This window comes from Rana temporaria, assembly GCF_905171775.1.
Source record: "Rana temporaria chromosome 5 unlocalized genomic scaffold, aRanTem1.1 chr5z, whole genome shotgun sequence".
Taxonomy (NCBI): Eukaryota; Metazoa; Chordata; class Amphibia; order Anura; family Ranidae; genus Rana; species Rana temporaria.
In genome coordinates, this window is record NW_024404467.1 from 446,857 (window position 1) to 473,779 (window position 26,923).

Here is a 26,923-nt window from a genome sequence, read left to right on the forward strand (position 1 = left end):
GGGGCAGGTCCTCCTGTGACCACCACCCATAGAGATGGGGCAGGTCCACCTGTGACCACCACCCATAGAGATGGGGCAGGTCCTCCTGTGACCACCACCCATAGAGATGGGGCAGGTCCTCCTGTGACCACCACCCATAGAGATGGGGCAGGTCCTCCTGTTACCACCACCCATAGAGATGGGGCAGGTTCTCCTGTGACCACCACCCATAGAGATGGTGCAGGTCCTCCTGTGACCACCAACCTATCAGCTGATCGCGTAGAGTGTCCATGTGCTGCTCTGAGCATTCTGAAGCCTCTTTGATGGCTTCTTCCTTCTGGGCCTCCAGCTGCTGAATCTCCTGCATCAGATGCTCCTTCAGCTTCTCGATCTCCATCTCGTAGCTGGAAATCTGGAGTAACAGGAAGAGCATTACATCAAAAGACCCCCCTTGCGCTTCTCTGCCTTGTATCTACAGGTGGTCAGAGCACTGCGCCACCACATGGTGAAATTATGTCACTATTCCACATACAATGTAGGTGTCTCAGGGGGATATTTGCTTCTGTCCTCCTATTAATGCTCTATCACAGTGGTCTCCAAACTGCGGCCCTTTGCTTGCCCTTATCCGGCCCTTGGGGAACTATCCCTCCCACTGATACGAGACACTATTCTGCCATCTGACACCGACAATGGAGCACCATTTCTCCCACTGACACAACTAATAGAGCACTATTCCTCCCTATGATAGCAGAAATGGGGCACTATTCCTCCCCCTAATACCAGATATTCACTAACAATGATGCCAGGAAAAGTTCTACTCCCGCTGGCCAAAGTCCGGCCCTCCAAGAGTCTGAAGGACAATAACCCGGCCCTTTGTTTAGAATGTTTGGAGACCCCTGCTCTATCAGATACTAGAATTTTTCATACTCCTTGTTTTAACCCCTAACTTATAGTTGCCAGTGTTGATGGACTTTTGTCCATAAACTCTCCCCATACAGTCTATGGAAAGCAAATGGAGATGAAATGTGCCTAAATGCTGAATGATCTCACAATTGTCCCAGAATGATGTGAAAAGCATGCAGTTTTGCAACCCAAAGTCCCGGGACACGGGTCATCATGAATCGGCTAACACCTGACTCAGGAATCGTTTCCCGTCTGCTCTACTGTAACTCCACTAACAAACCTTACACAATTTTATCCAATCGCAAATAAGTTCCCGGTCTTCCCTTTCTTGGCGGCCTCTTCATCATTGTCGCCACCGTCTGTCAGTCCCAACTACCTCTAGTCCTACCCTTTCCATTGAAGCCCTACCCTTTCCATTGAAGCCCTGTCCCTTCCATTGAAGCCCTATTCCTTCTATTGAAGACCTCTTCATTTGAAGTCATGTCCTTTTTACTCCATTCTGTTGAAGCCTTGCTCCTTTCATTGAAGCCCAACTATCAATTTGTAAGCCCTGCCCCTTCCATTAAAGCCATACCCTTTCCTTTGAAACTTTGCCTCTCTTTTTTAAGCCCTGGTCCTTCCTGAAGCTCTGCCCCTTTGAAGCCACACCCCCTCCATTGAAGTTCTACCCTTTCTTTTTGAAAGCTTGGCCGTCTTTTGAAGGTTTCTCTTTTTTGAAACTCTTCCATTGAAGCACTACCCTTTCCTTTGACTTGCCACCCTTCCTTTAAAGCTCTGTCCATTCCTTTAAACCCTACTGCTTCAATTTGAGTCCTATCTATTCCTTTGAAGTTCTGCTCCTTCCATTAATGCCCTGCCCTCTTATTTGTAGCCCAACTTCTTCCCCTTCCTTTAAATGGTTGCCCTTCCTTTAAAGCCCTGCTTCTTCTTTGAAGCCTTGCCTCTTCCTTTGAAGCCCTGCCACTTTTATTTAACCCCACCTTTTCCTATGAAGTCCCCTCCTTATTGCAAGCCTTGCCCCTTCCTTTAAAGCACTACTCCTTTTATTTAACCCCACCTCTTCATATGAAGTCCCCTCCTTATTGGAAGGATTGCCCCTTCCTTTAAAGCACTACTCCTTTTATTTAACCACACCTCTTCATATGAAATCCCCTCCTTATTGGAAGCCTTGCCCCTTCCTTTGAAGCCCTGCCACTTTTATTTAACCACACCTCTTCCTATGAAGTCCCCTCCTTATTGGAAGCCTTGCCCCTTCCTTTGAAGCCCTGCTCCTTTTATTTGACCCCACCTCTTCCAATGAAGTACCCTCCTTATTGTAAGCCTTGCCCCTTCCTTTGAAGCCCTGCTCCTTTTATTTGACCCCACCTCTTCCTATGAAGTCCCCTCCTTATTGGAAGCCTTGCCCCTTCCTTTGAAGCCCTGCTCCTTTTATTTGACCCCACCTCTTTCTATGAAGTCCCCTCCTTATTGGAAGCCTTGCCCATTTCTTTGAAGCCCTGCTCCTTTTATTTGACCCCACCTCTTCCAATGAAGTACCCTCCTTATTGGAAGCCTTGCCCCTTCCTTTGAAGCCCTACTCCTTTTATTTGACCCCACCTCTTCCTATGAAATCCCCTCCTTATTGGAAGCCTTGCCCATTTCTTTGAAGCCCTGCTCCTTTTTTTAACCCCATCTCTTCTTATGAAGTCCCCTTCTTATTGGAAGCCTTGCACATTCCTTTGAAGCCCTACTCCTTTTATTTGACCCCACCTCTTCCTATGAAGGCCCCTCCATATTTGAAGCCCTGCCTCTTCCTTTGAAGCTCTGTAATCACGTGATGTCCTGGGCTCAGGGAGATGTTTCTCTACCAGCTTACAGCACTGCTACTCGTATTTTTCATTGAAGGTAAAAAGGTAAGTATCACTTTACACACCCCGAGCGCCATATCTGCCAAAGTAAGTAATACAGTTCTGGGTGGAGCTCCCTTTTATCCAGGTCCTTACCTTGGCATGCAGGCCACTGGTGAGGTCGTCGGATCTCTTGAGTTGTTCTTCCAGCTGGTGGCATCGCTCTCCGTGATTGGACACTTGGTCCATGAGTGTTCGATTCCTCTCCTCCGCCTGGGCTAAATTTTGCAGCAATGTGGGGGATTCCACCTCCACCGTCTGCGTCACGTACTACAGAGACAGGGAAAGACTATATGAGGGTGGGGCCCTCTGATACGCACAGTCCACTAGTGCGACACTGCGGCCCCCCCGCTCTCACCTGCACATCTGGAGCTTTGTGTTTCTCGCTCTCCAGCGACAGTTCCAGGTCCTGAATCTTCTCCTCCAGATGACGCGTCTCCTCCTCCCGCCGCCACTGCAGGGTGTCCACGTGGCCCTTGGTGTAGACCAGCTGCTCCACCTTCTCCTGCAGCGTTGTCTCCAGGTGGAGCACCTTACTGCGCAGATCCTCGTTCTCCTGGGATGACAACAGTGGGGTAGATTCAGGTAGGGGCGCGCAATCTAACGGCGGCGCAGCGTATCGTATTTACGCTACGCCTCCGCAACTTACAGGAGCAAGTGCAGTATTCACAAAGCACTTGCTCCGTAAGTTGCGGCGGCGTAGCGTAAATTTGGCCGGCTTAAGCGCGTGTAATTCAAATGTGTAAGGGGGGGGGTGTGTTTTATTGAAATTATGGTGACCCCGCGTTATCTACGTTTTTTACGAACGGCACATGCGCCGTTCGTGAAAAAATCTCAGTGCGCATGCTCGAAATTCCGACGCAAATCGTCATTGCTTTCGACGTGAACGTAAATTATGTCCAGCCCTATGCGCGAACGACTTACGCAAACGACGTAAACATTTCAAATTTCAAAGCGGGAACGACGTCCATACTTAACATTGGCTGCGCCACCTAATAGCAGGAGCAACGTTACGCTGAAAAAGCCTCACGCAAACGACGTAAAAAACTACCGCCGGGCGCACGTACGTTTGTGAATCGGCGTAACTAGGTAATTTGCATACTCTACGCCGAAAACAAGGGAAGCGCCACCTAGCGGACAGCGTGAGAGTGCACCCTAAGATACGACGGCGAAATAGAATTACGCCAGTCGGATCTTAGGCTAATGTCGGCGTATCTAGCTTTCTGAATACAGAAAGTAGATACGCTGGCGCAGCTTTGAATTTACGCGGCATATCTATGGATACGCTGGCGTAAATCGTTCCTGAATCTACCCCACTGACTACTTGAAATTTGGAAAAATACTGAGCTACCAAAAAAAAAATCTGACAGGCTGCCACAACGAAAAATTGTGCAAAGTAAATAGGAAATAAAGTGCAGCGCGAAATGTGTATGCAAAAAAAGTGGCAGTGCGAAAGATATAATAAGGCCAATGAATGGCACATGTGAGATATACAGATAGTACAAGATGTACAAAATACAATCAGAAAAGTGACTCACAACAATGGCTGCTGACATCAGTATTGACCTCACTTCCTGTCGTAGTGGGTGACCACACAGGAAGTGGGGGGATGTGTTCAAGTGGGACACAAACAAAGAAAACCGACCCCACTGGAGGGATCCCCCTTATTTCCTGCTCCTGAAGGTAAGTGTGTATAGGATGGAATAATACTGTATATGTGGCCGTCACAGGCCCTTAACAGAGGGGGACTGTCCTGCTGAGCCATCATTTCCCATAATCCTCTATAATTTGGAAGAGTTGTGTAGTCACATGACTGTCATGGAAAGTTGGTGGTACCTTCATGAGGTGGGCGGAGGGCTGGGAGTTGACGGCGGCCAGTTTCTCCAGCAGGCCCTGAGTAACGCTCAGACTCCTCTTCAGGCCCTGGTTCTCCACACTGAGGTTCTGAATGTGCTTCTCCGAGTCGGTGACACCCTGCGGGGACACCGTGATATCTTAGGACCCTAAATCAGGATTTATAATTCCTCAGCTGCTCCACCATCAATGACCTCCATCACCCCCCCCCCCCCAATGTCAGACATCGACCCATCCCCATGGAGGCCGGGGTCCTATCACACCCCCATGCCCAACATCTTCATCGCTTACCATTTCTGCCCGGAGCTGAGACAGTTCCTCCTCCCTCTGCTGAATCTTCTCCTTCAACTCTTCAATCTGATGGAGAAAAATGAGAAGAACATGGAAAATGTGCCGGTACCATGGTCAGGGCCTAGCCTCCTCAGAGACCTCTGGCCTCCCCATAGTCAGATCTCTGGCCTCCTCATAGTCAGACCTCTGGTCTCCTCATAATCAGACCTCTGGCCTCCTCATAGTCAGACCTCTGGCCTCCTCATAATCAGACCTCTGGCCCTCTCATAGACCCCCGGACTTTCCATAGTCGAAGCCTAGCATGCTCAGACCTCTGGCCTCCCCATAGTGAGTCCTTTAGCCTCCTCATATTCAGACCCCGGACTTGCCATAGTCAAGGCTTGGCCTCCCCATAGCCAGAATCCCCATATTCAAGGCCTTGCCTCATACCATGGTCAGGGCCTAGTCTCCTCATAAACCTCTGGCCTCCCCATAGTCAGATCTCTGGCCTCCTCATAGCCAGACCTCTGGCCTCCCCATAGCCAGACCTCTGGCCTCCTCATAGTCAGACCTCTGGCCTTCTCATAGACCTCTGGCCTCCTCATAGTCAGACCTCTGGCCTTTTCATAGACCTCTGGCCTCCTCATAGTCAGACCTCTGGTCTTCTCATGGTCAGACCTCGGGCCTCCTCATAGTCAGACCTCTGGCCTCCTCATAGTCAGACCTCTGGCCTCCTCATAGTCAGACCTCTGGCCTCCTCATAGTCAGACCTCTGGTCGTCTCATGGTCAGACCTCTGGCCTCCTCATAGTCAGACCTCTGGCCTCCTCATAGTCAGACCTCTGGCCTCCTCATAGACCTCTGGCCCCTCATAGACCCCCGGACTTCCCATATTCGAAGCCTAGCATTCTTATAGTCAGAAATCGGGCCTCCTCTGAGACCCCCAGGCTTCCCATAGTTGAAGCCTAGCCTTCTCATAGCAGACCTCTGGCCTTCTCATAGTTAGACCTCTGGCCTTCTTATAGACCCCCAGACTTCCCATTGTCAGATCTCTGGCCTCCCCATAGTGAGACATCTGGCCTCCCCATAGTGAGACCTTTAGCCTCCTCATATTCAGACCCCGGACTTGCCATAGTCAAGGCTTGGCCTCCCCATAGCCAGAATCCCCATATTCAAGACCTTGCCTCATACCATGATCAGGGCCTAGTCTCCTCATAAACCTCTGGCCTCCCCATAGTCAGATCTCTGGCCTCCTCATAGTCAGACCTCTGGCCTCCCCATAGCCAGACCTCTGGCCTCCCCATAGCCAGACCTCTGGCCTCCTCATAGTCAGACCCCTGGCCTTCTCATAAACCTCTGGCCTCCCCATAGTCAGATCTCTGGCCTCCTCATAGTCAGACCTCTGGCCTCCCCATAGCCAGACCTCTGGCCTCCTCATAGTCAGACCTCTGGCCTCCTCATAGTCAGACCTCTGGCCTCCTCATAGTCAGACCTCTGACCCCCTCATAGACCCCCGGACTTCCCATATTCGAAGTCTAGCATTCTTATAGTCAGAAATCGGGCCTCCTCTGAGACCCCCAGGCTTCCCATAGTTGAAGCCTAACCTTCTTATAGCAGACCTCTGGCCTTCTCATAGTTAGACCTCTGGCCTTCTTATAGACCCCCAGATTTCCCATTGTCAGATCTCTGGCCTCCCCATAGTGAGACCTCTGGCCTCCCCATAGTGAGACCTCTGGACTCCCCATAGTGAGACCTTTAGCCTCCTCATATTCAGACCCCGGATTTGCCATAGTCAAGGCTTGGCCTCCCCATAGCCAGAATCCTGATATTCCATGCCTTGCCTCATCCTAGTCAGGGTCTAGTCTCATCAGTGTTCAGCCTCCTCACAGTCAAACCTCTGTCTCCTCGTTGTCAGACCTCCAGCCTCCCTGATGTTGGGGCAATGTCAAACCCCACCTTTCTTAGTTAGGGACATCCTGGGTACCCCCTTCTCACTCCGAATACCCCTGTACATTCTGGGTACCCCCCTCCTTACACTGGATATCCCCCACATTCTGTGTATCCCCTTTTTACCCCAGAATCCCTCTTTTCACCCCACATACCTCCCTCTCCTAACCCCGGACACCCCATCCCCCCCAGACACTCGCCTGTTGCTGCAAATCATTGGTGAGCCTCTGGCGTTGCCTGTCCTTCTCCTCCATGTCCTGCTTCAGCTCTCCAATCTCTACCTGTAACTGCGTTCGCTCCCCCTGCAACACGCTGATCGACTCCACCAGCTTGTGAACCCCAACCGGGGGCAGGGCGGAGAGCGGGTACACCGGGTACAGCACACCTGTGGGTGGAGGAACAACGCACTCATATGTGTTATAATAACTAAAACTGGCCTCAACCTACGGGGCATACTACAGGGGGGGGGGCTTACTGCAGGGGACACACACCTAGGGGGCATTCTATGGGGGGCACACACCCATGGGGCATACTGTGGGGAGCGCTCACCTAGGGGGCATAGTGCAGGGGACAAAAACCTCTGGGGAAATACTGCGGGGGGTCACCTAGGGAACATACTGTGGGGGCACACACATAAGGGGCATACTTTGGAGGGCACTCACCTAGGGGGCACACTATGGGGGGTATACACTCAGGGGGAAATGCTGTGGGGGCACATACTGAGGGTACATACTGTGAGGGGGGCACTCACCTAAGGGGCATACTGTGGGGGGAACACACCTAGGGGGGCATACTGTGGGGGGCGCACACCTAGGGGGAATATTGTGGGTGCACACACCTAGGGGGGTATACTGTGGGGGGCGCACACCTAGGGAACATACTGTGGGGGCACACACATAAGGGGCATACTTTGGAGGGCACTCACCTAGGGGGCACACTATGGGGGGGTATACACTCAGGGGGAAATGCTGTGGGGGCACATACTGAGGGTACATACTGTGAGGGCATACTGTGGGCGGCGCACACCTAGGGGGAATATTGTGGGGGCACACACCTAGGGGGGCATACTGTGGGGGGTGCACACCTAGGGGGAATATTGTGGGGGCACACACCTAGGGGGAATATTGTGGGGGCACGCACCTAGAGGGGCATACTGTAGGGGGCACACACCTAAGGGGCATACTGTGGGGGGAACACACCTAGGGGGGCATACTGTGGGGGGGCGCACACCTAGGGGGAATATTGTGGGGGCACACACCTAGGGGGGTATACTGTGGGGGGCGCACACCTAGGGGGAATATTGTGGGGGCACACACCTAGGGGGGCATACTGTGGGGGGCGCACACCTAGGGAACATACTGTGGGGGCACACACATAAGGGGCATACTTTGGAGGGCACTCACCTAGGGGGCACACTATGGGGGGTATACACTCAGGGGGAAATGCTGTGGGGGCACATACTGAGGGTACATACTGTGAGGGGGGCACACTGTGGGTGGAACACACCTAGGGGGGCATACTGTGGGGGGCGCACACCTAGGGGGAATATTGTGGGGGCACACACCTAGGGGGGCATACTGTGGGGGGCACACACCTAGGGGGAAATAATATGGGGGGCACACATAGGGGTCTACCTCCCCTGGCTGCAGTCTCACCTCTTTGCAGCCTCTCCAGGAGGCTCTGTTGCTCGCAGATGACGCTCTCCAGGCTCTCAATGAGGCTGAGTTTGTCTGTCATGCGCTGTCGGTGGGCATGGCGCAGGCTCCTCATCTGCCTCTTGCGGCGGCGCTCCTCCCTGCGGAGCTGAGTGCGGTACTCCTCCGCCTTCCCCTGCAGGCGCTGCATCTGGGAGTACTGCTCCAGGAAGGTGATCAGGTGAGACATGACGGTGAGGAGCGGAGAGGAGACCTGCGGGGGAGGGAACAGATATAGGAAGGCGAGGAGTGGAGAGGAGACCTGCAGGGGAGGGGGACAGATATAGGAAGGCGAGGAGCGGAGAGGAGACCTCCAGGGGAGGGGACGGATATATAAAGGCGAGGAGCGGAGAGGAGACCTGCGGGAAAGGGGGTAGATATGTGCATTCCCGTTCGTACGAATGTCATTTTCGTACGAAAATTTTCATTTTCGTACCCGCATAATAATGTGTACATACGAAAAAATTAAAGCACCAAAATACGAAAACGACGGGCTTACGAATGAGCCGCATAACGAACAACCGCAAATACGAACGAACGATCCGACGAAAATACGACAAAACGAAAACGGCAAAAGAACGAATATGACATCTAACAAAAGATTTGCATTCTGTATTTTGTTTGAATCCTTTTTCTGTTCATATGTTCATATGACATCTATAACAAAAGATTTGCATTCTGTATTTTGTTTGAATCCTTTTTCTGTTTGTATGTTCATATGACATCTATAACAAAAGATTTGTACGAAAATAAAACGGTAACCAAAATACGAAACGATCGGAATACGAAAAAATCGCGTCGTACGAAAAACGAACGGGAACGAACCTACGGAACGATACGAAACGGAACAAAAAAAAACTAATTTTTTTTCTGTGCACATGTCTAGAAAGGGGACAGTTATAGGAAGGCGAGGAGCGGAGAGGAGACCTGCGGAGGAGGGGACAGATATATGAGGGCGAGGAGCAGAGAGGAGACCTACGGGGGAGGGGACAGATATAGGAAGGCGAGGAGCAGAGAGGAGACCTGCGGGGGAGAGGACAGATATAGGAAGGCAAGGAGCGGAGAGGAGACCTGCGGAGGAGGGGACAGATATATGAGGGCGAGGAGCAGAGAGGAGACCTGCAGGGGAGGGGACAGATATAGGAAGGCGAGGAGCAGAGAGGAGACCTGCGGGGGAGGGGACAGATATAGGAAGGCGAGGAGCAGAGAGGAGACCTGCGGGGGAGGGGACAGATATAGGAAGGCGAGAAGCAGAGAGGAGACCTGCGGGGGAGGGGACAGATATATGAAGGCGAGGAGCAGAGAGGAGACCTGCGGGGGAGGGGACAGATATAGGAAGGCGAGGAGCAGAGAAAAGACCTGCGGGGGAGGGGACAGATATATGAAGGCGAGGAGCAGAGAGGAGACCTGCGGGAGAGGGGACAGATATATGAAGGCGAGGAGCAGAGAGGAGACCTGCGGGGGAGGGGACAGATATATGAAGGCGAGGAGCGGAGAGGAGACCTGCGGGGGAGGGGACAGATATAGGAAGGTGAGCGGAGAGGAGACCTGCGGGGGTGGGGATAGATCTAGGAAGGCGAGGAGCAGAGAGGAGACCTGCGGGGGAAGGGAAGGATATATAAAGGTGAGGAGCGGAGAGGAGACCTGCAGGGGTGGGGACAGATATAAGAAGATGAGTAGAGGAGACTTGCGGGGGTGGGGACAGATATAGGAAGGCGAGGAGCAGAGAGGAGGCCTGCGGAGGAGGGGACAGATATAGGAAGGCGAGGAGCAGAGAGGAGACCTGCAGGAGAGGGGACAGATATAGGAAGGCGAGGAGCAGAGAGGAGACCTGCGGGGGTGGGGACAGATATAGGAAGGCGAGGAGCAGAGAGGAGGCCTGCGGGGGAGGGGACAGATATAGGAAGGCGAGGAGCAGAGAGGAGACCTGCAGGGGAGGGGACAGATATATTCACACAGTACAATCTGATTGGATAAATCTTTCTGTCCAGTGCTTCTGATAAATAATATGACCAGACTCATCAGATTGGGAATCTGACCAATCAGACTGGAAGATTTATGAGCACCATAAGAACGTCATCCAATCTTCTCACACACTGGCAGATTACAATCTGTATTTACATCCAATCAGGGCTCTCCATTGTAGAATCAGATTGTAAGCTGTGTGGTTCCAGTAGAGATCAGTCAGGATTTACCTTCCCTGGATTTGGAACGGCAGATGTCAATCTTTCCGTCTCCTGCTTGAAGGCCAGGAACTCGGTGAGGGGGGAGGAGATATCGTCCAGACATAGATCCCCAACTCCGCCCACTTCGTCTTCTGATCCGGAGCTCCCATGACTGTCATCGCTGCCTGCCAGAAAATCACACGGGTCACCGACTACCGAGGAGCCGCCCTCCTGCCTGCCAGAAAATCACACGGGTCACCGACTACCGAGGAGCCGCCCTCCTGCCTGCCAGAAAATCACACGAGTCACCGACTACCGAGGAGCCGCCCTCCTGCCTGCCAGAAAATCACACGGGTCACCGACTACCGAGGAGCCGCCCTCCTGCCTGCCAGAAAATCACACGGGTCACCGACTACCGAGGAGCCGCCCTCCTGCCTGCTAGAAAATCACACGGATCACCGACTACCGAGGAGCCGCCCTCCTGCCAGAAATCACATGAGTCACCGACTACCGAGGAGCCGCCCTCCTGCCTGCCAGAAAATCACACGGGTCACCGACTACCGAGGAGCCGCCCTCCTGCCTGCCAGAAAATCACACGAGTCACTGACTACCGAGGAGCCGCCCTCCTGCCTGCTAGATATTCACACGGGTCACCGACTACCGAGGAGCCGCCCTCCTGCCTGCCAGAAAATCACACGAGTCACTTACTACCGAGGAGCCGCCCTCCTGCCTGCCAGAAAATCACACGAGTCACCGACTACCGAGGAGCCGCCCTCCTGCCTGCCAGAAAATCACACGAGTCACCGACTACCGAGGAGCCGCCCTCCTGCCTGTCAGAAAATCACACGGGTCACCGACTACCGAGGAGCCGCCCTCCTGCCTGCCAGAAAATCACACGAGTCACCGACTACCGAGGAGCCGCCCTCCTGCCTGCCAGAAAATCACACGGGTCACCGACTACCGAGGAGCCGCCCTCCTGCCTGCCAGAAAATCACACGGGTCACCGACTACCGAGGAGCCGCCCTCCTGCCTGCCAGAAAATCACACGGGTCACCGACTACCGAGGAGCCGCCCTCCTGCCTGCCAGAAAATCACACGGGTCACCGACTACCGAGGAGCCGCCCTCCTGCCTGCCAGAAAATCACACGGGTCACCGACTACCGAGGAGCCGCCCTCCTGCCTGCCAGAAAATCACACGGGTCACCGACTACCGAGGAGCCGCCCTCCTGCCTGCCAGAAAATCACACGGGTCACCGACTACCGAGGACCGCCCCCAGCCTGCCAGAAAATCACACGGGTCACCGACTACCGAGGAGCCGCCCTCCTACCTGCCAGAAAATCACACGGGTCACCGACTACCGAGGAGCCGCCCTCCTGCCTGCCAGAAAATCACACGAGTCACCGACTACCGAGGAGCCGCCCTCCTGCCTGCCAGAAAATCACACGGGTCACCGACTACCGAGGAGCCGCCCTCCTGCCAGAAAATCACACGAGTCACCGACTACCGAGGAACCGCCCTCCTGCCTGCCAGAAAATCACACGGGTCACCGACTACCGAGGAGCCGCCCCTGCCAGAAAATCACACGGGTCACCGACTACAGAGGAGCCGCCCTCCTGCCTGCCAGAAAATCACACGGGTCACCGACTACCGAGGAGCCGCCCCCCTGCCTGCCAGAAAATCACACGGGTCACCGACTACCGAGGAGCCGCCCTCCTGCCTGCCAGAAAATCACACGGGTCACCGACTACCGAGGAGCCGCCCTCCTGCCTGCTAGATATTCACACGGGTCACCGACTACCGAGGAGCCTACCTCCTGCCTGCCAGAAAATCACACGGGTCACCGACTACCGAGGAGCCGCCCTCCTGCCAGAAAATCACACGAGTCACCGACTACCGAGGAGCCGCCCTCCTGCCAGAAAATCACACGGGTCACCGACTACCGAGGAGCCGCCCTCCTGCCTGCCAGAAAATCACACAGGTCACCGACTACCGAGGAGCCGCCCTCCTGCCTGCCAGAAAATCACACGGGTCACCGACTACCGAGCAGCCGCCCTCCTGCCTGCCAGAAAATCACACGGGTCACCGACTACCGAGGAGCCGCCCCCTGCCAGAAAATCACACGGGTCACCGACTACAGAGGAGCCGCCCTCATGCCTGCCAGAAAATCACACGGGTCACCGACTACCGAGGAGTCGCCCTCCTGCCTGCCAGAAAATCACACGAGTCACCGACTACCGAGGAGCCGCCCTCCTGCCTGCCAGAAAATCACACGAGTCACCGACTACCGAGGAGCCGCCCTCCTGCCTGCCAGAAAATCACACGAGTCACCGACTACCGAGGACCGCCCCCTGCCAGAAAATCACACGGGTCACCGACTACCGAGGAGTCGCCCTCCTGCCTGCCAGAAAATCACACGGGTCACCGACTACCGAGGAGCCGCCCCCCTGCCTGCCAGAAAATCACACGGGTCACCGACTACCGAGGAGCCGCCCTCCTGCCTGCCAGAAAATCACACGGGTCACCGACTACCGAGGAGCCGCCCTCCTGCCTGCTAGAAAATCACACGGGTCACCGACTACCGAGGAGCCGCCCTCCTGCCTGCCAGAAAATCACACGGGTCACCGACTACCGAGGAGCCGCCCTCCTGCCTGCCAGAAAATCACACGAGTCATCGACTACCGAGGAGCCGCCCTCCTGCCAGAAAATCACACGAGTCACCGACTACCGAGGAACCGCCCTCCTGCCTGCCAGAAAATCACACGGGTCACCGACTACCGAGGAGCCACCCTCCTGCCTGCCAGAAAATCACACGGGTCACCGACTACCGAGGAGCCGCCCTCCTGCCTGCTAGAAAATCACACGAGTCACCGACTACCGAGGAGCCGCCCTCCAGCCAGAAAATCACACGAGTCACCGACTACCGAGGAGCCGCCCTCCTGCCTGCCAGAAAATCACACGGGTCACCGACTACCGAGGAGCCACCCTCCTGCCTGCCAGAAAATCACACGGGTCACCGACTACCGAGGAGCCGCCCTCCTGCCTGCTAGAAAATCACACGAGTCACCGACTACCGAGGAGCCGCCCTCCTGCCTGCCAGAAAATCACACGGGTCACCGACTACCGAGGAGCCGCCCTCCTGTCTGCCAGAAAATCACACGGGTCACCGACTACCGAGGAGCCGCCCTCCTGCCTGCTAGAAAATCACACGGGTCACCGACTACCGAGGAGCCGCCCCCTGCCAGAAAATCACACGGGTCACCGACTACCGAGGAGCCGCCCTCCTGCCTGCCAGAAAATCACACGGGTCACCGACTACCGAGGAGCCGCCCTCCTGCCTGCCAGAAAATCACACGGGTCACCGACTACCGAGGAGCCGCCCTCCTGCCTGCCAGAAAATCACACGGGTCACCGACTACCGAGGAGCCGCCCTCCTGCCAGAAAATCACACGGGTCACCGACTACCGAGGAGCCGCCCTCCTGCCAGAAAATCACACGAGTCACCGACTACCGAGGAGCCGCCCTCCTGCCAGAAAATCACACGGTTTACCGACTACCGAGGAGCCGCCCCCTGCCAGAAAATCACACGGGTCACCGACTACCGAGGAGCCGCCCTCCTGCCTGCCAGAAAATCACACGGGTCACCGACTACCGAGGAGCCGCCCCCTGCCAGAAAATCACACGGGTCACCGACTACCGAGGAGCCGCCCTCCTGCCAGAAAATCACACGGGTCACCGACTACCGAGGAGCCGCCCTCCTGCCAGAAAATCACACGGGTCACCGACTACCGAGGAGCCGCCCTCCTGCCTGCCAGAAAATCACACGAGTCACCGACTACCGAGGAGCCGCCCTCATGCCTGCCAGAAAATCACACGGGCCACCGACTACCGAGGACCGCCCCCTGCCAGAAAATCACACGGGTCACCGACTACCGAGGAGCCGCCCTCCTGCCTGCTAGAAAATCACACGGGTCACCGACTACCGAGGACCGCCCCCTGCCAGAAAATCACACGGGTCACCGACTACCGAGGAGCCGCCCTCCTGCCTGCCAGAAAATCACACGGGTCACCGACTACCGAGGAGCCGCCCTCCTGCCTGCCAGAAAATCACACGGGTCACTGACTACCGAGGAGCCGCCCTCCTGCCTGCCAGAAAATCACACAAGTCACCGACTACCGAGGAGCCGCCCTCCTGCCAGAAAATCACACGGGTCACCGACTACCGAGGAGCCGCCCTCCTACCTGCCAGAAAATCACACGGGGTCACCAACTACCGAGGAGCCGCCCTCCTGCCTGCCAGAAAATCACACGGGTCACCGACTACCGAGGAGCCGCCCTCCTACCTGCCAGAAAATCACACGAGTCACCGACTACCGAGGAGCCGCCCTCCTGCCAGAAAATCACACGGGTCACCGACTACCGAGGAGCCGCCCTCCTGCCTGCCAGAAAATCACACGAGTCACCGACTACCGAGGAGCCGCCCTCCTGCCTGCCAGAAAATCACACGAGTCACCGACTACCGAGGAGCCGCCCTCCTGCCAGAAAATCACACGGGTCACCGACTACCGAGGAGCCGCCCTCCTGCCAGAAAATCACACGAGTCACCGACTACCGAGGAGCCGCCCTCCTGCCAGAAAATCACACGGTTTACCGACTACCGAGGAGCCGCCCCCTGCCAGAAAATCACACGGGTCACCGACTACCGAGGAGCCGCCCTCCTGCCTGCCAGAAAATCACACGGGTCACCGACTACCGAGGAGCCGCCCCCTGCCAGAAAATCACACGGGTCACCGACTACCGAGGAGCCGCCCTCCTGCCAGAAAATCACACGGGTCACCGACTACCGAGGAGCCGCCCTCCTGCCAGAAAATCACACGGGTCACCGACTACCGAGGACCGCCCCCTGCCTGCCAGAAAATCACACGGGTCACCGACTACCGAGGAGCCGCCCTCCTGCCAGAAAATCACACGAGTCACCGACTACCGAGGAGCCGCCCTCCTGCCAGAAAATCACACGGGTCACCGACTACCGAGGAGCCGCCCCCTGCCAGAAAATCACACGGGTCACCGACTACCGAGGAGCCGCCCTCCTGCCTGCCAGAAAATCACACGAGTCACCGACTACCGAGGAGCCGCCCTCATGCCTGCCAGAAAATCACACGGGCCACCGACTACCGAGGACCGCCCCCTGCCAGAAAATCACACGGGTCACCGACTACCGAGGAGCCGCCCTCCTGCCTGCTAGAAAATCACACGAGTCACCGACTACCGAGGACCGCCCCCTGCCAGAAAATCACACGGGTCACCGACTACCGAGGAGCCGCCCTCCTGCCTGCCAGAAAATCACACGGGTCACCGACTACCGAGGAGCCGCCCTCCTGCCTGCCAGAAAATCACACGAGTCACCGACTACCGAGGAGCCGCCCTCCTGCCTGCCAGAAAATCACACGGGTCACCGACTACCGAGGAGCCGCCCTCCTGCCTGCCAGAAAATCACACGGGTCACCGACTACCGAGGAGCCGCCCTCCTGCCTGCCAGAAAATCACACGGGTCACCGACTACCGAGGAGCCGCCCTCCTGCCTGCCAGAAAATCACACGGGTCACCGACTACCGAGGAGCCGCCCTCCTGCCTGCCAGAAAATCACACGGGTCACCGACTACCGAGGAGCCGCCCTCCTGCCTGCCAGAAAATCACACGGGTCACCGACTACCGAGGACCGCCCCCAGCCTGCCAGAAAATCACACGGGTCACCGACTACCGAGGAGCCGCCCTCCTACCTGCCAGAAAATCACACGGGTCACCGACTACCGAGGAGCCGCCCTCCTGCCTGCCAGAAAATCACACGAGTCACCGACTACCGAGGAGCCGCCCTCCTGCCTGCCAGAAAATCACACGGGTCACCGACTACCGAGGAGCCGCCCTCCTGCCAGAAAATCACACGAGTCACCGACTACCGAGGAACCGCCCTCCTGCCTGCCAGAAAATCACACGGGTCACCGACTACCGAGGAGCCGCCCCCTGCCAGAAAATCACACGGGTCACCGACTACAGAGGAGCCGCCCTCCTGCCTGCCAGAAAATCACACGGGTCACCGACTACCGAGGAGCCGCCCCCCTGCCTGCCAGAAAATCACACGGGTCACCGACTACCGAGGAGCCGCCCTCCTGCCTGCCAGAAAATCACACGGGTCACCGACTACCGAGGAGCCGCCCTCCTGCCTGCTAGATATTCACACGGGTCACCGACTACCGAGGAGCCTACCTCCTGCCTGCCAGAAAATCACACGGGTCACCGACTACCGAGGAGCCGCCCTCCTGCCAGAAAATCACACGAGTCACCGACTACCGAGGAGCCGCCCTCCTGCCAGAAAATCACACGGGTCACCGACTACCGAGGAGCCGCCCTCCTGCCTGCCAGAAAATCACACAGGTCACCGACTACCGAGGAGCCGCCCTCCTGCCTGCCAGAAAATCACACGGGTCACCGACTACCGAGCAGCCGCCCTCCTGCCTGCCAGAAAATCACACGGGTCACCGACTACCGAGGAGCCGCCCCCTGCCAGAAAATCACACGGGTCACCGACTACAGAGGAGCCGCCCTCATGCCTGCCAGAAAATCACACGGGTCACCGACTACCGAGGAGTCGCCCTCCTGCCTGCCAGAAAATCACACGAGTCACCGACTACCGAGGAGCCGCCCTCCTGCCTGCCAGAAAATCACACGAGTCACCGACTACCGAGGAGCCGCCCTCCTGCCTGCCAGAAAATCACACGAGTCACCGACTACCGAGGACCGCCCCCTGCCAGAAAATCACACGGGTCACCGACTACCGAGGAGCCGCCCTCCTGCCTGCCAGAAAATCACACGGGTCACCGACTACCGAGGAGCCGCCCCCCTGCCTGCCAGAAAATCACACGGGTCACCGACTACCGAGGAGCCGCCCTCCTGCCTGCCAGAAAATCACACGGGTCACCGACTACCGAGGAGCCGCCCTCCTGCCTGCTAGAAAATCACACGGGTCACCGACTACCGAGGAGCCGCCCTCCTGCCTGCCAGAAAATCACACGGGTCACCGACTACCGAGGAGCCGCCCTCCTGCCTGCCAGAAAATCACACGAGTCATCGACTACCGAGGAGCCGCCCTCCTGCCAGAAAATCACACGAGTCACCGACTACCGAGGAACCGCCCTCCTGCCTGCCAGAAAATCACACGGGTCACCGACTACCGAGGAGCCGCCCTCCTGCCTGCCAGAAAATCACACGGGTCACCGACTACCCAGGAGCCGCCCTCCTGCCTGCTAGAAAATCACACGAGTCACCGACTACCGAGGAGCCGCCCTCCAGCCAGAAAATCACACGAGTCACCGACTACCGAGGAGCCGCCCTCCTGCCTGCCAGAAAATCACACGGGTCACCGACTACCGAGGAGCCACCCTCCTGCCTGCCAGAAAATCACACGGGTCACCGACTACCGAGGAGCCGCCCTCCTGCCTGCTAGAAAATCACACGAGTCACCGACTACCGAGGAGCCGCCCTCCTGCCTGCCAGAAAATCACACGGGTCACCGACTACCGAGGAGCCGCCCTCCTGTCTGCCAGAAAATCACACGGGTCACCGACTACCGAGGAGCCGCCCTCCTGCCTGCTAGAAAATCACACGGGTCACCGACTACCGAGGAGCCGCCCCCTGCCAGAAAATCACACGGGTCACCGACTACCGAGGAGCCGCCCTCCTGCCTGCCAGAAAATCACACGGGTCACCGACTACCGAGGAGCCGCCCTCCTGCCTGCCAGAAAATCACACGGGTCACCGACTACCGAGGAGCCGCCCTCCTGCCTGCCAGAAAATCACACGGGTCACCGACTACCGAGGAGCCGCCCTCCTGCCAGAAAATCACACGAGTCACCGACTACCGAGGAGCCGCCCTCCTGCCAGAAAATCACACGAGTCACCGACTACCGAGGAGCCGCCCTCCTGCCAGAAAATCACACGGTTTACCGACTACCGAGGAGCCGCCCCCTGCCAGAAAATCACACGGGTCACCGACTACCGAGGAGCCGCCCTCCTGCCTGCCAGAAAATCACACGGGTCACCGACTACCGAGGAGCCGCCCCCTGCCAGAAAATCACACGGGTCACCGACTACCGAGGAGCCGCCCTCCTGCCAGAAAATCACACGGGTCACCGACTACCGAGGAGCCGCCCTCCTGCCAGAAAATCACACGGGTCACCGACTACCGAGGAGCCGCCCTCCTGCCTGCCAGAAAATCACACGAGTCACCGACTACCGAGGAGCCGCCCTCATGCCTGCCAGAAAATCACACGGGCCACCGACTACCGAGGACCGCCCCCTGCCAGAAAATCACACGGGTCACCGACTACCGAGGAGCCGCCCTCCTGCCTGCTAGAAAATCACACGGGTCACCGACTACCGAGGACCGCCCCCTGCCAGAAAATCACACGGGTCACCGACTACCGAGGAGCCGCCCTCCTGCCTGCCAGAAAATCACACGGGTCACCGACTACCGAGGAGCCGCCCTCCTGCCTGCCAGAAAATCACACGGGTCACTGACTACCGAGGAGCCGCCCTCCTGCCTGCCAGAAAATCACACAAGTCACCGACTACCGAGGAGCCGCCCTCCTGCCAGAAAATCACACGGGTCACCGACTACCGAGGAGCCGCCCTCCTACCTGCCAGAAAATCACACGGGGTCACCAACTACCGAGGAGCCGCCCTCCTGCCTGCCAGAAAATCACACGGGTCACCGACTACCGAGGAGCCGCCCTCCTACCTGCCAGAAAATCACACGAGTCACCGACTACCGAGGAGCCGCCCTCCTGCCAGAAAATCACACGGGTCACCGACTACCGAGGAGCCGCCCTCCTGCCTGCCAGAAAATCACACGAGTCACCGACTACCGAGGAGCCGCCCTCCTGCCTGCCAGAAAATCACACGAGTCACCGACTACCGAGGAGCCGCCCTCCTGCCAGAAAATCACACGGGTCACCGACTACCGAGGAGCCGCCCTCCTGCCAGAAAATCACACGAGTCACCGACTACCGAGGAGCCGCCCTCCTGCCAGAAAATCACACGGTTTACCGACTACCGAGGAGCCGCCCCCTGCCAGAAAATCACACGGGTCACCGACTACCGAGGAGCCGCCCTCCTGCCTGCCAGAAAATCACACGGGTCACCGACTACCGAGGAGCCGCCCCCTGCCAGAAAATCACACGGGTCACCGACTACCGAGGAGCCGCCCTCCTGCCAGAAAATCACACGGGTCACCGACTACCGAGGAGCCGCCCTCCTGCCAGAAAATCACACGGGTCACCGACTACCGAGGACCGCCCCCTGCCTGCCAGAAAATCACACGGGTCACCGACTACCGAGGAGCCGCCCTCCTGCCAGAAAATCACACGAGTCACCGACTACCGAGGAGCCGCCCTCCTGCCAGAAAATCACACGGGTCACCGACTACCGAGGAGCCGCCCCCTGCCAGAAAATCACACGGGTCACCGACTACCGAGGAGCCGCCCTCCTGCCTGCCAGAAAATCACACGAGTCACCGACTACCGAGGAGCCGCCCTCATGCCTGCCAGAAAATCACACGGGCCACCGACTACCGAGGACCGCCCCCTGCCAGAAAATCACACGGGTCACCGACTACCGAGGAGCCGCCCTCCTGCCTGCTAGAAAATCACACGGGTCACCGACTACCGAGGACCGCCCCCTGCCAGAAAATCACACGGGTCACCGACTACCGAGGAGCCGCCCTCCTGCCTGCCAGAAAATCACACGGGGTCACTGACTACCGAGGAGCCGCCCTCCTGCCTGCCAGAAAATCACACAAGTCACCGACTACCGAGGAGCCGCCCTCCTGCCAGAAAATCACACGGGTCACCGACTACCGAGGAGCCGCCCTCCTACCTGCCAGAAAATCACACGGGGTCACCAACTACCGAGGAGCCGCCCTCCTGCCTGCCAGAAAATCACACGGGTCACCGACTACCGAGGAGCCGCCCTCCTGCCTGCCAGAAAATCACACGGGTCACCGACTACCGAGGAGCCGCCCTCCTGCCAGAAAATCACACGGGTCACCGACTACCGAGGAGCCGCCCTCCTGCCAGAAAATCACACGGGTCACCGACTACCGAGGAGCCGCCCTCCTGCCTGCCAGAAAATCACACGAGTCACCGACTACCGAGGAGCCGCCCTCCTGCCTGCCAGAAAATGTCATGGTGAGTGGGAGGGAATATGACAGATTGGACCTCCCCTCTCAGAAATCACAGAAATTGTCCAATCAGATTGTGTCACCTACTTTCCACATCGTCCAGCTCTGACCACACAAAGCTCTTCTTGGATTTCATTGGTCCTTTCTGTGTCTCTGCGGACGCCTCTTCTTCCTGTGTGGGAGGAGCATACACTGATTGGTGACATTTGTTTATAGAAGGGGTGTGACATCACAGGTATTGGATTATTTCTGGGGGGGGGTTGTCCTTTCTTCTATCTCTAAACCCCCAAAATGGTGATCTGCGGGGGATGGAAGGAATCCCTCCGATTGGGCGATAGTGTGTCCCTGAGGGGGCCCTATCACCATTCCTTCTACGCTGCCCCTCCCACACGCTCAGAGACCCTCCCCTTTCCAAGGGTTAGACTCCACCCACATCTCAATTAAATAGAATGACCCGGATTCAGAAAGGAGTTACGTCGGCGTGCGGGTTGTCGCATCTCGGCGTATCTCCAGATAGTGCGGGTTGTCGCATCTCGGCGTATCTCCAGATAGTGCGGGCCGTCGCATCTCGGCGTATCTCCAGATAGTGCGGGTTGTCGCATCTCGGCGTATCTCCAGATAGTGCGGGTTGTCGCATCTCGGCGTATCTCCAGATAGTGCGGGTTGTCGCATCTCGGCGTATCTCCAGATAGTGCGGGTTGTCGCATCTCGGCGTATCTCCAGATAGTGCGGGTTGTCGCATCTCGGCGTATCTCCAGATAGTGCGGGTTGACGCATCTCGGCGTATCTCCAGATAGTGCGGGTTGTCGCATCTCGGCGTATCTCCAGATAGTGCGGGTTGTCGCATCTCGGCGTATCTCCAGATAGTGCGGGCCGTCGCATCTCGGCGTATCTCCAGATAGTGCGGGTTGTCGCATCTCGGCGTATCTCCAGATAGTGCGGGCCGTCGCATCTCGGCGTATCTCCAGATAGTGCGGGCCGTCGCATCTCGGCGTATCTCCAGATAGTGCGGGCCGTCGCATCTCGGCGTATCTCCAGATAGTGCGGGTTGTCGCATCTCGGCGTATCTCCAGATAGTGCGGGTTGTCGCATCTCGGCGTATCTCCAGATAGTGCGGGTTGTCGCATCTCGGCGTATCTCCAGATAGTGCGGGTTGTCGCATCTCGGCGTATCTCCAGATAGTGCGGGTTGTCGCATCTCGGCGTATCTCCAGATAGTGCGGGTTGTCGCATCTCGGCGTATCACCAGATAGTGCGGGTTGTCGCATCTCGGCGCCTGAGTCATAGAATCAGATACGCCGCAATGTTGCCTAGATACGAGCGGCGTAATTCTCCTACGCCGTCGTATCTTAGGGTGCAATATTTAGGCTGGCCGCTAGGGGCACTTCCCAAGACTTCCGCATTGAATATGCAAATTAGGTAGATACGCCGATTCAGAAACGTACGCGCGCCCGGCGCATTTTTTTACGTTGTTTACATATGGCTTTTTCCGGCGTAAAGTTACCCCTGCTCTATGAGGCGCAGCCAATGTTAAGTATGGACGTCGGGCCAGCATCGAATTTTGCGTCGTTTACGTCGTTTGCGTAAATTACGTTCACGTCGATAGCATTGACAATTTGCGGCGTAATTTGTAGCATACGCACTGGGATACTTTCAAGGACGGTGCATGCGCCTGACTAGGTTACGGCGGCGTAGCGCATATGAGATACGCTACGCCCGCAGAAAGATACGCTATTCTTTCTGAATCCGGGCCAATGTTATTTGTTGTATTTGGATCATAGCCCCTCCTCCATTATCCCATAGCCCCTCCTCCATTATCCCATAGCCCCTCCTCCATTATCCCATATCCCCTCCTCCATTATCCCATAGCCCCTCCTCCATTATCCCATAGCCCCTCCTCCATTATCCTAGTCTCATAGTCCTCAGTCTCATAGTCCCCAGTCTCATAGTCCCCAGTCTCATAGTCCTCAGTCTCATAGTCCTCAGTCTCATAGTCCTCAGTCTCATAGTCCTCAGTCTCATAGTCCCCAGTCTCATAGTGCTCAGTCTCATAGTCCTCAGTCTCATAGTCCTCAGTCTCATAGTCCTCAGTCTCATAGTCCTCAGTCTCATAGTCCTCAGTCTCATAGTCCCCAGTCTCATAGTGCTCAGTCTCATAGTCCTCAGTCTCATAGTCCTCAGTCTCATAGTCCTCAGTCTCATAGTCCCCAGTCTCATAGTCCCCAGTCTCATAGTCCCCAGTCTCATAGTCCCCAGTCTCATAGTCCTCAGTCTCATAGTCCCCAGTCTCATAGTCTCCAGTCTCATAGTCCTCAGTCTCATTGTCCTCAGTCTCATAGTCCTCAGTCTCATAGTCCTCAGTCTCATAGTCCTCAGTCTCATAGTCCTCAGTCTCATAGTCCCCAGTCTCATAGTCCTCAGTCTCATAGTCCTCAGTCTCATAGTCCCCAGTCTCATAGTCCTCAGTCTCATAGTCCTCAGTCTCATAGTGCTCAGTCTCATAGTCCTCAGTCTCATAGTCCTCAGTCTCATAGTCCTCAGTCTCATAGTCCCCAGTCTCATAGTCCTCAGTCTCATAGTCCTCAGTCTCATAGTCCTCAGTCTCATAGTCCTCAGTCTCATAGTCCCCAGTCTCATAGTCCTCAGTCTCATAGTCCTCAGTCTCATAGTCCTCAGTCTCATAGTCCCCAGTCTCATAGTCCTCAGTCTCATAGTCCTCAGTCTCATAGTGCTCAGTCTCATAGTCCTCAGTCTTATAGTCCTCAGTCTCATAGTCCCCAGTCTCATAGTCCTCAGTCTCATAGTCCCCAGTCTCATAGTCTCCAGTCTCATAGTCCTCAGTCTCATAGTCCTCAGTCTCATAGTCCTCAGTCTCATAGTCCTCAGTCTCATAGTCCTCAGTCTCATAGTCCTCAGTCTCATAGTCCTCAGTCTCATAGTCCTCAGTCTCATAGTCCCCAGTCTCATAGTCTCCAGTCTCATAGTCCTCAGTCTCATTGTCCTCAGTCTCATAGTCCTCAGTCTCATAGTCCTCAGTCTCATAGTCCTCAGTCTCATAGTCCTCAGTCTCATAGTCCCCAGTCTCATAGTCCTCAGTCTCATAGTCCTCAGTCTCATAGTCCTCAGTCTCATAGTCCTCAGTCTCATAGTCCTCAGTCTCATAGTGCTCAGTCTCATAGTCCTCAGTCTCATAGTCCTCAGTCTCATAGTCCTCAGTCTCATAGTCCCCAGTCTCATAGTCCTCAGTCTCATAGTCCTCAGTCTCATAGTCCTCAGTCTCATAGTCCTCAGTCTCATAGTCCTCAGTCTCATAGTCCCCAGTCTCATAGTCCTCAGTCTCATAGTCCTCAGTCTCATAGTCCTCAGTCTCATAGTCCTCAGTCTCATAGTCCCCAGTCTCATAGTCCTCAGTCTCATAGTCCTCAGTCTCATAGTCCTCAGTCTCATAGTCCCCAGTCTCATAGTCCTCAGTCTCATAGTCCTCAGTCTCATAGTGCTCAGTCTCATAGTCCTCAGTCTCATAGTCCTCAGTCTCATAGTCCCCAGTCTCATAGTCCCCAGTCTCATAGTCCTCAGTCTCATAGTCCTCAGTCTCATAGTCCCCAGTCTCATAGTCCTCAGTCTCATAGTCCTCAGTCTCATAGTCCTCAGTCTCATAGTCCTCAGTCTCATAGTCCTCAGTCTCATAGTCCTCAGTCTCATAGTCCTCAGTCTCATAGTCCTCAGTCTCATAGTCCTCAGTCTCATAGTCCCCAGTCTCATAGTCCTCAGTCTCATAGTCCTCAGTCTCATAGTCCTCAGTCTCATAGTCCCCAGTCTCATAGTCCTCAGTCTCATAGTCCTCAGTCTCATAGTCCTCAGTCTCATAGTCCTCAGTCTCATAGTCCTCAGTCTCATAGTCCCCAGTCTCATAGTCCTCAGTCTCATAGTCCTCAGTCTCATAGTCCTCAGTCTCATAGTCCCCAGTCTCATAGTCCTCAGTCTCATAGTCCTCAGTCTCATAGTCCTCAGTCTCATAGTCCTCAGTCTCATAGTCCTCAGTCTCATAGTCCCCAGTCTCATAGTCCCCAGTTAGTAGTTATAACACATGACTGTATTGATCTGTTGCCATGGTGATGACGGTATTGGGGACGCAGTCCTGACTGATGGGAAGTCCTCGTTATCCGGGGAGAAGACAGGAGGTGATTGGTCAGATGAGTCAATAATAATAATATTGATCTTCCGTTTTCACCCCACCCCCCACACACAGTACCGGGGGGGGGGGGGGGGCTCCCAGGGGCCCCGGCCTGATGGGCTCCCAGCAAACAGGAATTACAGTAACCAATCAGGTGTCACCGTTTATCAGTCTAAGAAGCTCTGTTATTGGTCGCTCTCTGCTGCCCTATAGGAGGGATGTCATTGCGAAGTGAGAACTGATATCAGCCTCCAACAGTCCCTGTACAACAGAGCTCAGACTGGGGGAGGGAGAAGCGGCACAAGAAGCCAATCAGATGTGCTGCTGTGATCGCATGCTGATAGGAGGAGAAAGCAGAGTGATAGAGAGAGGAGTCTTCTGCTTCCCCTTTTACTGTCCAATTACAGGCTGGGGGCAAGACCAATTACATGTTTTGTCCCGCCCCCAGCTTGTGACTGGACAGTGAAAGGAGAAGCAGGACCCTGCTGAGTTCATCTCTTTGTCACTCTGCTCTCTCCTACTATTGGCATGCTCCGTACATTGCAGTACATCTGGCTGTCTCCTAATATGACATTCTCTGATTAGGAGCGGATACACCTGACATACAGGACAAGAGAAGGGGTACTGTGCAGAGTCTCTCTCTATTCATTCTGGTGTCACCTGAACAGGAAGTGATGGGAAACCTTCCCATGGGGACACCAGGCAATGAAGGAGATTTTCTCTCACTTCCTGTTGTGTCTCAGGGACAGGAAATGAGGTGAAATCATCTCGTCATGTGACATGGCGGATACTTCCAGAAGATACAATATCCACCACTGGGCTCCATATTGGGCCCCGGGGCCCCGCTTCCCTGCCCCTCTGTATTGGGGGGATTTGTCCATCTACAGAGGGATTCCTATGAATGATGGTGGAGCCCCCCACAGGATCCATCATTACTGGAGGACCATCGCCATGGCAACAGCATCTCCGCACCGCTCCATCGCCATGGCAATAGCATCTCCGTACCGCTCCATCGCCATGGCAACAGCATCTCCGCACCGCTCCATCGCCATGGCAATAGCATCTCCGTACCGCTCCATCGCCATGGCAACAGCATCTCCGTACCGCTCCATCGCCATGGCAACAGCATCTCCGTACCGCTCCATCGCCATGGCAACAGCATCTCCGTACCGCTCCATCGCCATGGCAACAGCATCTCCGTACCGCTCCATCGCCATGGCAACAGCATCTCCGCATCTACAGGGAATACAGCTCCAATGTATCCATCCAACACCCACCTTCTGGGGCCCCTGATCATCGGGCCCCTCAACTCTCCCTGCAGAGGGCCGCTTCCTGAAGAAGGTGTAGATGATGTACACCAGCAGGGAGTAGAAGGCGTACATGCTGGGAGTTGTTGTCCTTCAGGAGGAGAAGCAGAAGAAATCTTCATGAAGGAGAAAAGCAGAAATCAGGAACAGCGAATCCCAAATCCACACCCCCCACGTCACAAATCCCAACCCCCCCCACCGTCCCAAATCCACCCCCCCACGTCACGAATCCCAACCCCCCCACCGTCACAAACCACCCCCCCACCATAACAAATCCACCCCCCCACGTCACAAATCCCAACCCCCCCCACCGTCACAAATCCCAACCCCCCCCCCACGTCACAAATCCCAACCCCCCCCCGACATCACAAATCCCAACCCCCCCCCCACGTCACAAATCCCAACCCCCCCACGTCACAAATCCACCCCCCCACATCACAAATCCACCCCCCCCCACGTCACAAATCCCAACCCCCCCACCATCACAAATCCCAACCCCCCCCACGTCACAAAT

At 56.0% G+C, this 26,923-nt stretch overlaps 1 protein-coding gene across 1 annotated transcript in view; it reads right to left on the reverse strand.

The window, feature by feature from the left end:
* LOC120921863 (kinesin-like protein KIFC3) overlaps nucleotides 1–26,525 on the reverse strand; it is a 49,081-nt gene extending 22,556 nt beyond the window's left edge. The window contains exons 1-10 of the mRNA XM_040334347.1: nucleotides 26,380–26,525; nucleotides 21,017–21,101; nucleotides 10,728–10,882; nucleotides 8,494–8,746; nucleotides 7,039–7,223; nucleotides 4,914–4,979; nucleotides 4,605–4,742; nucleotides 3,127–3,324; nucleotides 2,865–3,038; nucleotides 244–391 (exon numbers count right to left, since the gene is read on the reverse strand). Coding sequence (XP_040190281.1) covers nucleotides 244–391; nucleotides 2,865–3,038; nucleotides 3,127–3,324; nucleotides 4,605–4,742; nucleotides 4,914–4,979; nucleotides 7,039–7,223; nucleotides 8,494–8,746; nucleotides 10,728–10,882; nucleotides 21,017–21,101; nucleotides 26,380–26,484 — 1,507 coding nt within the window. The 5' untranslated portion in view covers nucleotides 26,485–26,525. The remainder of the gene's footprint in view (nucleotides 1–243; nucleotides 392–2,864; nucleotides 3,039–3,126; nucleotides 3,325–4,604; nucleotides 4,743–4,913; nucleotides 4,980–7,038; nucleotides 7,224–8,493; nucleotides 8,747–10,727; nucleotides 10,883–21,016; nucleotides 21,102–26,379) is intronic.
* Nucleotides 26,526–26,923: the final 398 nt, after the last annotated feature.